Raw genomic sequence first — 12089 nt, 5'->3', positions numbered from 1 at the left:
AAAAAAAAAAAAAAAAAAAAAAAAAAAACAAAACGGATTCACGTACTGCGAGACTTCTACAAATCTTTACAATACTTAAAAACACTTCAAGAGAAGGGACGTTGTTTCCTAAATTTATGCAACTGATGAAGCCTTTTTCTTTCCCTCCAGGAGTGTCTCTAGGGTCTACTGTTTCCAAGAACAGAGATTCTCAAGCTGCGGTCCCTAGAACGGCAACATCAGCAGCCTTTGGGAACCTGTCAGAAATGCAACTACACAGGCCTCACACCTGACCTGTCTAATCAAGTCACTCAGGGTGGAGCCAGGAATCTGTGTTTTAACAAGTTCTCCAGGTGCTTCTGCTGCAAACTGAAGTCCAGAACCACTGAGCTAGAAAATACTTTGGAAAAGACTGATTCATGTTCATAATTGGGAAAGACTACTCATTAAGGGTTGCATTCGGTCATCCACATTAATGCTGAAATCATATAGCAAGACGGCAGAAGTTGAAATGGAGAAGAAAATGTGCACGTGGAGACTGCAAAATTTAATCCTAGCCTAGTTACAAGTCACATCAAAATAGTAATAAAAATGACTCTGGATCACCGATTCCTTTGGATTATTCATGCTGTTATGTCTCTCCGTTAGCAGGAATCAAGAGCTGACTCCTCACCAAAATACTTTGTCAAATTGTGTGAGGGAGAGGGAAAGAACGAGAAACGAATTTGAAATTTATTTCCTTGTTTTTCCCCCTTCTCCATCCTTGGACAGGGGTACCAAAAAGTAATTATGAGGCCAAAAGGCAGACAGCAATGGAAAAGAAGAAAAGGTAGATCATATGGAAACTGGCTCATCAGCTATTGAATCACCCCAAAACTGAGCCTAAGTATCTGTGTTATGTGTGGCTATATAAACTCATATTTTAAAACTGATTTTAAAAGCAATTATTTGCAAAGAGCTTTAGAAGTAGATCAGCCCAGAAGCACTTTGTGCACTTCCATAATAAATGGTTATTTCGTTACCGTAGAAATTTATCAAAAGGTGTAATTTTCAAGTGATAAAAAGTGTATCTGTCGTACTCCTTAGCAGAATAATTTGGAAACAGGTTTACCATACACTTAAAGTTTGCAGAAGGGCTGTCAAAAATAACTTGGATATATGAATGCTTCAACTGTACAATGAAAAAAACTATGACTATAAAAGGAATTTGGGTGCATCTTTTCAAAAGAAAAATTTGAATCTAAGTCTAAATCTAAAAATGCATTTGACTCAATTTTCTTTAAGAAAGAAAAAGAAACAAAGAAGACCCCTTGAACAATTATGCAGAGCCGAATGATTGAGCTTTTGAGTGCTTTAGCTAGAAATATTCTTAGCTTCTAATGCATTTAGACATGAAGACAAATCAGAAATGAAAGAATAACATTATGCAAAGATTTGCATGAGCACAAAGGCTTATTTGGAAGAAAAAAAGTGAGAAGAGGGCTTCCCTGGTGGCGCAGTGGTTGAGAGCACGCCTGCCGATGCAGGGGACACGGGTTCGTGCCCCGGTCCGGGAAGATCCCACATGCCGCGGAGCAGCTGGGCCCGTGAGCCATGGCCGCTGAGCCTGCGCGTCCGGAGCCTGTGCTCCGCAGCGGGAGAGGCCATGACAGTGAGAGGCCCGCGTACCGCGAAAAAAAAAAAAAAAAAAAAGTGAGAAGAAATGTCCCTGATTTCTTTTTTTTTTTTTTTTTTTTTTTTTTTTTTTTTTTGTGGTATGCGGGCCTCTCACTGTTGTGGCCTCTCCCGTTGCGGAGCACAGGCTCCGGACGCGCAGGCCCAGCGGCCATGGCTCACGGGCCTAGTTGCTCCGCGGCACGTGGGATCCTCCCGGACCAGGGCACGAACCCGTGTCTCCCGCATCGGCAGGCGGATTCTCAACCACTGCGCCACCAGGGAAGCCCCGTCCCTGATTTCTTAAGGTGGAAGTTTGCAGAACTCCTATCCTATCTTTCACTTTAGTCAGCCCTGGCTCACCGCCCAGCAATATACATGACTGGTGGGGTCCCCGTGACACCACTGATAGTGAACTCTGGCTGTTTCTACGAATGATCACCACTGGAGGTAGGTCTAGAACCTGCAGTTCTTATACAACTAGTTTGACTTTTGCAACCTTAGAATGGTCCACTTCTCGGATGTTTTGGATTTTTGAAACACAGTACTGTCAGCCACTGAGGAAGCCTTCATTCTATAAATTTAGCCCTCATTCTAAAGGAGCTGTCTGTTCTCCCAAACTTCATTTGAGCATCTTACAGAAAGTAGAGTTGAAAGTCATTATACTCTGGACTCTAAAACCCCTCTTCCATCCCAGACTTGGAATGGCGTTTCTGATCAGGGAGAAGCTGAGTGAGTTCATGTTGCAGGTGAATTTCTTTCACCCTTGTGAGTTCCTGGAACTCACAGGCAAATGAACTGTGCTAAGAGGTGGCCCTCATGTATGAGAGGAAGGCAATGGCCATTTAGCAAAGCACCTGGATCTTCCTACCTCATAAAATAATGAGCCATGACTCTCAAGAGAGGAAAGCAGTGCTAAATAGGAGTGGGACCAACCCCCATCTTTGCTGGCCACTCACCATTTCTGAAAAGGATTCTGAGGCTATAAATATCTAAGGGCCCTGATGGAAAATTTAAAGGATAAGACATTTAACATTTTTCCACTTGCCTTATCATATACAGTTGGAACATAACCCCATACACTTTCATTGTTAATTTCTCTTATCTCTAAATCACTGTGACAATTACAGTGGGACTCACCATTTAGTGCTTTAACATATTACAGTCTCACCATTAATTTGTCTTCCTGTGTTTCTTACAGAGTGGGGCACATTTTTTTCTTCATTTGATAAGATGGGGAAAGTAATAGAATAGCATCCACCTTCTAGGGTGGCTGAGAGGCATTAACATATGTGAAGTTCCTAGCACAGGGAAAGTACTTAATAATTACTGGCTATTGGTAACAATCATTATTAATAAGAGACAGTACTGCCTGGGAGCTAAGAGCACAGACTCTGAAGCCTGAGTGCATCATTCAAATCCTAGTCCTTACACTCACCAATATGTGACCTTGGGCAAGATACTTAATTCTCTCCCTGCCTTGATTTCCTCATTTCAAAAACAGGGTACCAAGAATACTGCCCTCTAGAATGATGGATGAGGATTCGATGAGATACTACATTGTAGAGTCCTTGGAAAACAGCCTGGCACGTAGAAGCATTGTACTGGTGTTACATATGTAATTCTCACAACAACCCTCTGAGGTAGTTGTCAGTATCCTTATTTGTACAGATAATAAAGCCAAGGTTTAGGGTCACACAGCTAACAGTGAGTCCACAGTTCTAAGCTACCCAAAAACCAAAGCTCATTTCACTACCCTACATAGAGGATTACATGTGGGTCTTTAGTTGCACATAACACTTCCATTCCTTCTACTGATTTGCTCTAAGCAAACAAAACAGACTGTACTTATCTGTGGGAGTGAGTGGATTCTAACAGACCCCTGTACCTGCTTTCTCACGGCACAGGGGGAAATGGGTAACTCCGAAGTGCAGATTCTTCCAGCTGCCCAGTTATTCCTGCGGAGGAGCCGAGGGAGGTTTTTAAAGTTGGCTCAGACTTCCTTTTCCACTGAAGGTGGGGCAATAGTGAGAAACTAAGAGAAAGACCAGAGGCTATTCCGGGAACTGGCTTGTGAGTGTGTTGTGCTGCCATCTGCTGGATGGAATGGGTATCAGACCAGTTCCGATGTTTTCCTTGCTGCGTAATAAACAAATTCACTGATTCCCACCATTGTGGGTTCAGAACTTAGTGGTTTCATCATTTCATAGCATCAGTTCTAGATGTCTGCATATTTTGGAAATCTCATGACAACTGCGCATAGAAGGACCTTCATGTGAGTCATCAGAAGGTAAACTGACGACATCTCTGAAGCAATGTCCTAGTCAGCAATAATAATTCTCCAGATCAGATCTGGTCTGCTCCCAAATGGTTGACCTAATTGGTTAGGAAAAGCCCATAACTCTTCATAAAGGGCATCTGGCAGAACCTGGACCCTCCTGTCAAAGGCAAAAAGTACTTACAGGGAAGTGAAATCACCAGCTGGTTTTATTCTTGCTTTTGCTGAAATTCTGTGTTCACATACCCAACAATTATTTATTGAGCACTTATCCTATGTGCCAGGAACTGTATCAGGAATTGAGGAAGCAAAGATGAGTAAACATAGTTCCTGCTCTTAATAATATGATAGGGATATTTTCTGAGTGCTTATTATGTGCCAGGCATGTACTTCCCATAAAACCTAATTCAATCCTCAGAACAACCCTAGAATCTATTATTATCTCACTTATAACTGTCTCATATTATTACCTCATTTATAGTGACTATTACTATCTCAATTACAGTTCTGAAAACTGAAGCTTAGAGAGATTTAATTAGTTTATTCAAGACAATAGAATTAGGAAGGGTTGGGAGTGGCATTTGAATATGGGGTAGTGGTAGTAGGTAGAAGAGAGAAGTGTTGATAACATGGACCAATGTAGCTCCCCATCCCCCAACACACAGAGAGTATGGATCTTCTGTTTCACACACATTTTCTGTTCTATAAGCAGATTTCCCGCAAAGTGAAAGTGCTACAAAACAGTAACTGATGATAGGAGTAGATGCTTTGGGAAGATTTATCAGGAAGAATACCCCTTCCTCTAGCAAGCATTTGAAATCTATCTAGTTAACATTCTTTTCAGTTCATACCTCTCCTTAATAGCAGCACTGGTATAGCAAGACGAGCATTGTTGTCAGTTCTCATTGGATGAAAAACAAATCCGTATATCGGTCGGCATGACAGAGATATGAGAGTGATGGATTTGCTCAGCACGAACTTGGGAGCAATTCAGATGTCTGACAGCACCAACCTCAAACTGCTTTTTATTTTTTCTCACTCTTGGTGTAAGAGGGAGGGTGCTGGTGGGGAGATGACACCAGGGTGGGTGTCGGGTGAGGGAGGGAAGAAGAGAGCAGAGGAGGAATAGCGGCTGATGGCAGAGAAGAAAGCGCCTGTGAAAGTGCTAAGGTGCTATATCTACTGGACAGAAAGAACCAGGAGTGTGGAGGGCCAAAAAAAGTGCCTAATGGCAGGATAGGGGCTTGTTGTCAGCCTGCTGGGCTACAATCCCTGCTCTTTGCCACTAGCCTAGACTTTGACCTCAGGCAGGTCACGTGATCTTTCAAATCCTCAGTTCTTTCACCTGTGAGATGGGGTTGCCGCACATGGGGTTCAGTGAGGTAGTTCAGACTGGCCTCTGTTACTTGTAGCAAGGGGCCAGAATTTGGCGGGCTGGGGAGGAGTTCCTTGAGAAAAACTGCCCTTTAGGGTTGCTTGATGCTACTTATTTGCACATCAGTTTGCCATATGTACTCTTATTTTTCCTCTCAAAAATCCTATAAGGCAGGTTGGAGAGATATTAATCATTCCCATATATACAGAAGAAATGGATCCCCAGGTGACCTGGCTAAAATGAAGATGTTTTTCCAACTAGAGCCTGCCCTCAGGGCCACCCATGGGAGAACCACCAAGAAAAGTATTGCAATTGTATCTCAAATGCCAATACAGAGAGTGATATTCAAATTGTTTCCTGGAAATAACTAAAACCCAAATTTCTTGGAAGGAGCTCCCACCTGGAATGTCCTAGAAGGAGTACAACCAGCAAGGGGAAAAGCAATTATAAAGCATCCATGGAAGATTTTTTTCCCCCCGAAATCCTCTTTCTAATAAGTTTTGATGTTGAAAGAAAAACTGAATGCCTCATTTTAGATTATTTTAAAATTAATCAAGGTTTCCCTGGTGGTGCAGTGGTTGAGAGTCCGCCTGACAACGCAGGGGACACGGGTTCGAGCCCTAGTCCGGGAAGATCCCACATGCCGCGGAGCAGCTGGGCCCGTGCGCCACAACTACTGAGCCTGCACTCTAGGGCCCACGTGCCACAACTACTGAAGCCCACACCCCTAGAGCCCGTGCTCCCGAACAAGAGAAGGCACCGCAATAAGAAGCCCACGCACCGCAACACAGAGTAGCTCTCGCTCGCTGTAACTAGAGAAAACCCATGTGCAGCAACGAAGACCCAACACAGCCAAAAAAAAAAAAAAAAAAAACCACATAAATAAAATTAATCAATTATTCATCAACTAGTGCTCTTTTGGTGTTGAATAATCACCAAAACACTACTTCCCTATTGTTATACATGTCTGTGAAGCCAGATGTGAGGGGAAAAGTTTTAGAAAAATAAGAACAAATGGAAAGAATGGATAAGATATTAGAAATACCAAAAACAATGTCCACTTAAGAAAAGTATGAAAATGTTGCATTGAGACAAGATTAGCCAAGCATCAGTACAAAAAGTTAGAGACATGGAAAGCACAAACATACTAAAATCTAACTAACTGGGAGAAAGCAGAGCTGAGTAAACTCAAGTCAGACCAAACAAACTTTACTGTGTTACGGTCCTTGAAAGTTTTTTTTTCCAATGAGTGATTCACAGTAATTGTGCCAGTTATTTGTATGTAAATGGGCTTTTAGAAAGCATGATTAAGCAGTTCATTTTATAGTCATTTAATTTATGTTTATAATATTTTTAAGCACAATTAATTTGCACTATAAGGCACAGACCTGATTTTTGTTTCAGAAGGTTAAACACAGGCCTATTCAAATGATGAATTCCAACTTCTCTGGAATTGGAGAAATGAAACTTTGCGGCGCAGTTCATAAATGAAAAGGCATCCTAGACAACAGGACAAGAGCAGGGAGATCAGTGCCTGACACACTAGGTGCCCCATACACGACTGGTGAACAAATTCCCATGTGAATTCTGTTACACAGGATGTGAATGAGGCTTGTCATTGGTCCTCATTCTGGCTACCAGAAATAAAGTGAAAAACACAAAATCTATGCAGTCTGCAGAATCCGTGTCCATTCAGTTATTAATGTGTCAGAAACCTAGGTGTCCACTTGACATCTCTCTCTCTCTCTCTCCTTGTTTATGCATCACCAATCCTTTATTACATTCTGTCAATTTCACCTTGTAAATACATCTCCCATCCCTCTGTTTCCCCTGCCACTGCCCTAACCCCAGCTGTATCTTCTAACTTGCCTGGACAACTGTAATAGCGTTCCAAGGGCTATACTTCATCCACTCTGGGCTCCTCTATTCACTGCCCACGATGACATCAGAATTATCCTTGCAAAACACAAATCTGATTATGTCACTGTTGCCCTCCTGCCAATACTGGCCAAGCCCCTTCACTCTGCTCTTAGAGTTAAGACTAGAGGTCTCTTCCTGTGACCTGCTCTCTCATCACTTCCTCTTCCCTCTCTCAGCTCAAGCTAGTTAATCCTTGAGTTCCTCTCCCTTTGCCATGCCTCTCCCTGCTTGGCAAATGCTGTTTCCTCTTCCCTCTGCCTGGAACTTACTTCCTGTTCTCTCTCGGCTTCTCCTGCCCTGCTTCTTCATCACTTACTTAGATCTCAGTCTGTAACACTTCTTTCAGAACCCTGACCCCAGTCTTGGCAATTTTGCCCCTCTTTGGTTAGTTTCTTTTCCTTCGAAGCACTGTTCTCTGTCTGTTGTTCAACTGTTTTGATTAACGTCTGTCTCTCTATCTGAATCACAAATTCCAGGAGACTGGGGACTCTGCATACTCTTTCTCACCACCGTGTCTCTCTGGCATCTAGCACAGTGCCTTGCATACAGAAGGCACAAATTAATACTTGTTGAATGAATGAACTTGATGAACTTGATGGCTTGTTATTCTTAAAGGATAATCTCTGTTTCATTCTCTGCACGACTATCTCAAACCAAAGTCATCAACAAGCATAACTGTGATTTACCCCTAGTACGCTTTTATGAATGAAAAACCAGAACACTATTACAGTGCCAAAGAAAACGGAATTGTTTCACACTTCTGCATTAATTTTTAAAAACTTTTCCTCACTTCTGCATGAGTTATTAAAATAAGCATACATGCTTGCATCCAAACATTTCATTTTTTTCCCCCAAGATGGTTCATCTTAAAGATGAAGAAATAAAAGCTTCACTTGCTTGGGAAATTATAAATTGCAGTCCCAAAGAAGGTTCAGAAATGCAGTTTAAGATCCAACTAAGTAAAAGCCTTGGTGAGGGTAATTCCCTGGCGGTCCAGTGGTTAAGGCTCTGTGCTTTCATTGCCGAGGGCCAGGGTTCGATCCCTGGTTGGGGAACTAAGATCCCACAAGTCACATGGTGTGGTTGGGGGGGGGGACACAAACCATGCAAAAAAACCCCCAAACAAACAAAACAATAAAAGCTTTGGTGAACTGATGGTTCAGAAAATATCTTAGCAGAAAACAACACATTTCAGGATTAGAAAACAATCATTCTGATTTTAGAAATGTCAAGACAAAAAAGCATTTGTGCAAGCAACTTACTCCTAAACCTAGAGGTAAATGAAAGTTTAATTTTCAGAAAGTTCTCCAATATAATACATGTTTTGCTAATTACTTTTACATTTAAAACCAAATTGCTCTGGATAAATAATTGTATGCCAAAAGGTCCATAATGCTATTCAACAAATTGAATAATCTGTTTTCATCATCATGTAGGAGAAGTCTCATTACAGTAACTTTCCTAGTACTTAGGTGGTATAATTTGTACAATAATTACTGAATATTCTCCAGAATAAATACCTCACATCAGAGTAATGTAAACGGCCAGTAAATCACCATTACTTAAATAAGTCTGAACCAAGCTATCATTTCCCACCCTACGATGCATGCCCTGGCAAAGCATTACAAACATGAAAATCTTACAGCTAGAAGAGAGACCTCTAGTGTGTGTTAGCGAACTTTATATTGGGCTTCAGGCATAATTAACACAGCAAAATCACTGCAGTCATTTTGAATACTGTGGTGGGAGACTTTTTGCCAACTATCATTCACGCTCGATTCATTTCAAAACTTCTTCCCAGCAAATGTATGATATTTTTGCCTAATGAGTGATTTTCTTTTTATAAACATAAACCAATGAAGTTTTCCCTGGGATGCAAAGTTTTAAAATTCAACGATCACCTCTGCAACCTAATTACTAAACACGAGACCTACTGTCATGAGAACAATTGCTAACAATTCTTTCCATTCAAGCAGCAGCAGGAGTCCTGAGCCAAACTGTTGCAGTCAGTGTGCGGTCTTCTGAACACCAGCCCCTCATGGTACTCCAACTGCCACACAAACATAAACACAAGGAATAGATCGGCACATTGCCCATTATCCGGCAGACAAATGGATCCATCACTATTTCAAATTCACCAAGATTGAGGATTAGTTTCCACAGATTCCCATACATGTAGGTAAATGCCTTGATGTAAAATCAGATTTAATGAATCATTCGATGGCATCAGCCTCAGCCTTTAAAACTCTTTTATTTTCTCCTTTTCCCCATTAAAAACGCATTTGAGATACACATAGAAAATATTTCTCTAAAAAACACACACATACACAAAACAGGAGGTCTCTTCAGGAGTCTACTGCGGAGAAGGTAAAGGCATTTTGCTCATTTTTAATTTGCTAAACAATCCAAGCATGCTTGGACCCAGAGGGTATTCTCAAATAAACTTGTATCTCTAGCTGCCAGCTTAGTTGATTGAAAACAGAAGGCAAACGTTTCTTAAAGAATGAATATGTTAAACTGTTATGTCTCTCCCAGTTCCACCACACACACACACACACACACACACACACACACACACACACACACACACACACACGTCAAGGATTTGCTTGAAAGCGGCCCATTCTATGATCTTAGAGGTAACGCAGCGTTTTTACCAAATTACTTCTGCCCACTGCGGTGCACCTCTGAGCGAGGAAGCCAATGGCATAGGGATCCTGGACAGTTCCTGCGTGCTTTTCTCCACGCACAAAGCCGACATCCAACTTTGCTCACTTAGTTGGCTCCTGCCCAGCCGGCCCTCGAAGCACAGTCACGGTGAAAACATTTTGATACCAGAAAATCATTTCCACGGAAGTGCAAGTGTTCGAAAGCACAAAGGCAGACACCGTCGACCCGCGCTAGCTAGGAAGTTGCGGTACTCGGGGCGGCGGCGCGGAGCACGCGTCCAGGTAAGGGATTCCTGCACCACGACTCCTGTCTCCTCTTCCTGGATGTTTTGGGGGCTCGACCTCACTTTTCACGCGAATTCAACCAGAACGCGCCCCCCACCCCGTTCACTTTCCAGGAGGCGCGGACTCTATTTTCCAGTTAAGTCCCTCTGGGGGGCGGGAGAGGAAGCACACTTCACATTTCAGGAAAGAAGGGCGGCGGGGGGGGGGGTGCTGGAGGGGGGTAGGAAGAGGTCAGAAAGGAGCCAAACTGCATCCGTCCCGCCCACCTCCGTGCCCCAAGCGCCGGTTCAGACGGCGGAGAGGGGAGGCGGCCAGGAAACTCTGTCCCTTTAAGGGAACCTCGGCCGCCAGAAGGGGAGGGAAGGATGCGGGCTCCGGACTCAGCGCTGCAGGCAGCGCGGAGCAGAGGCGAGCGCTGCAAAGCCACAGCCATTACCTGCAGCGCTCACATTCTTCCCCCACCCCGGCGCCCCCTCCCCGGTCCCCGCCTCCCAAGGAGACTTCTAATCCGGAGCACGTGCCATGCCCTTTATCAGGGGAGGAGGTGGGGAGGAAGAGGAATGAGAGCTTTTTAAAAAATAAATGAAACGTTTGCACCCAAAGCGGGGGGGCTAGAAAAGGGAGGGGGTGGTGGGAGGGGGCTTTAAAGGCACCCAGGTGGGCGGAGGCGGCGAATCCGGATCAGCCCGGCCGGAGACGGACGGCGGACTGCGCTGGGCACCCGGCGCCTCTCACAAAGGGGACCGGCGCGGTCCCGCCCGGGCACTGGGGGAAGAAAAAACCGCCCCGGGACCCAATCCACTCGGCAGCCACAATGGCGTCTTTCACGGGGCGTCCGGGGGCGCCGCCGAGGCTGATGCGGGGAGGCGCCGGCGGTGCCCCCTGGCAGGAGCGGAGCCGCGGGCGCCGTCGCCCCCGCGTGCCCCGAAGGGCCCAGCGCTCGGCTGGGGGCGCTCCGGCCGGCGGCGGCGGGTGGGGGCCCACGGCGCTGGGAGGCTCTCGGCGGGGCCGGTTTGCGGGAGCGGAGCTCGGCGCCGGGGAAGAAAGGGACGCGCGCGGTTCGGGCGAGGAGGGCGGGGGAAGGAGGGCGGGGGAGAGCGCGGCTGCAAAGCAGCCGCCGGGGAGGCTGGCGCGCGAGCGGCGGGCGGGCGGCGCTGGCACAGGATCCGAGAGCCGCGACCACTCCGCTCCGAGAGCCGGAACCGGGCCCCCAAATCCGGAAGCCCGGCCCCGGCTTCGGCGGCCGCGCCGCTCCTGCCGCCTGCTCCGCCCCGCTTGCGCCTGCTCCCTCTCGGGGAGGAACGCTGAGGAGCGGCGGGGGCAGCCCCGCCGCCGGTCCGAGCGGCTCCCGAGCCGCCGCGGCGGGCTGTGTGTGTGCGAGTGTGCCGCGCTCTCGCCCCATGCCTGGCACATGCGTAAAAGCGAGTTGCGCCCAAAGTCCCAGCCATACCCTCAGCAAATAATAACAAACCCAAACCGTCAGATCTTACCTGAAACATTGAAGCACAAAGTCTCTCTCCAAGTCCCCTTTTCCTTTTCCTCTCCCCCCTTTTCCGATTTCTCTCCCAGCGATCTGCTCGGCTCGCCACACCAGAGAGAAATGCAATAGCTTGGCTAAGGTAGACAGAACAAAATACAGAGAAGAGTTGCTCCAGGGCTTTGAAACCCCTCAAGGCAAGGATCAGGATACAATTAGCTCATGCCTCTACCTCCAGTCTAAATCAATCTCCAAAATAAAACTTAAATCAAATTAACTGATCACAGGGCAGACAATTGATCTTCAAAAATAAAGCTCTACATAGACGTATAGATAAATATACATATAGGAAATTTTTTTCCAGATTTTTTTTTTGGTGGAAAAACAGTCTTATTCCAGCCTCCAACTTCCTTTTACCCTCCTCTTGCACAGAAAAGCTGATTTTAATCGTTG

The 12089-nt window shown here is 45.3% G+C and overlaps 1 protein-coding gene and 1 long non-coding RNA gene across 2 annotated transcripts in view; both read right to left on the bottom strand.

Annotated features, from left to right (window-relative positions):
- Positions 1-9223, bottom strand: part of LOC136792675 (uncharacterized) — a 77867-nt gene extending 68644 nt beyond the window's left edge. Inside the window, exon 1 of the long non-coding RNA XR_010836813.1 lies at positions 9140-9223. This is a non-coding gene — a long non-coding RNA (uncharacterized lncRNA). The remainder of the gene's footprint in view (positions 1-9139) is intronic.
- Positions 1-11758, bottom strand: part of KCTD1 (potassium channel tetramerization domain containing 1) — a 178521-nt gene extending 166763 nt beyond the window's left edge. Inside the window, exon 1 of the mRNA XM_067014859.1 lies at positions 11650-11758. Coding sequence (XP_066870960.1) covers positions 11650-11658 — 9 coding nt within the window. The 5' untranslated portion in view covers positions 11659-11758. The remainder of the gene's footprint in view (positions 1-11649) is intronic.
- Between the last annotated feature and the right edge of the window lie 331 nt (positions 11759-12089).

This window comes from Kogia breviceps, chromosome 15, assembly GCF_026419965.1.
Source record: "Kogia breviceps isolate mKogBre1 chromosome 15, mKogBre1 haplotype 1, whole genome shotgun sequence".
Taxonomy (NCBI): domain Eukaryota; kingdom Metazoa; phylum Chordata; class Mammalia; order Artiodactyla; family Physeteridae; genus Kogia; species Kogia breviceps.
The sequence above is the reverse complement of the archived record's forward strand: the minus strand, read 5'-3'. Positions and strand labels throughout refer to the sequence as shown.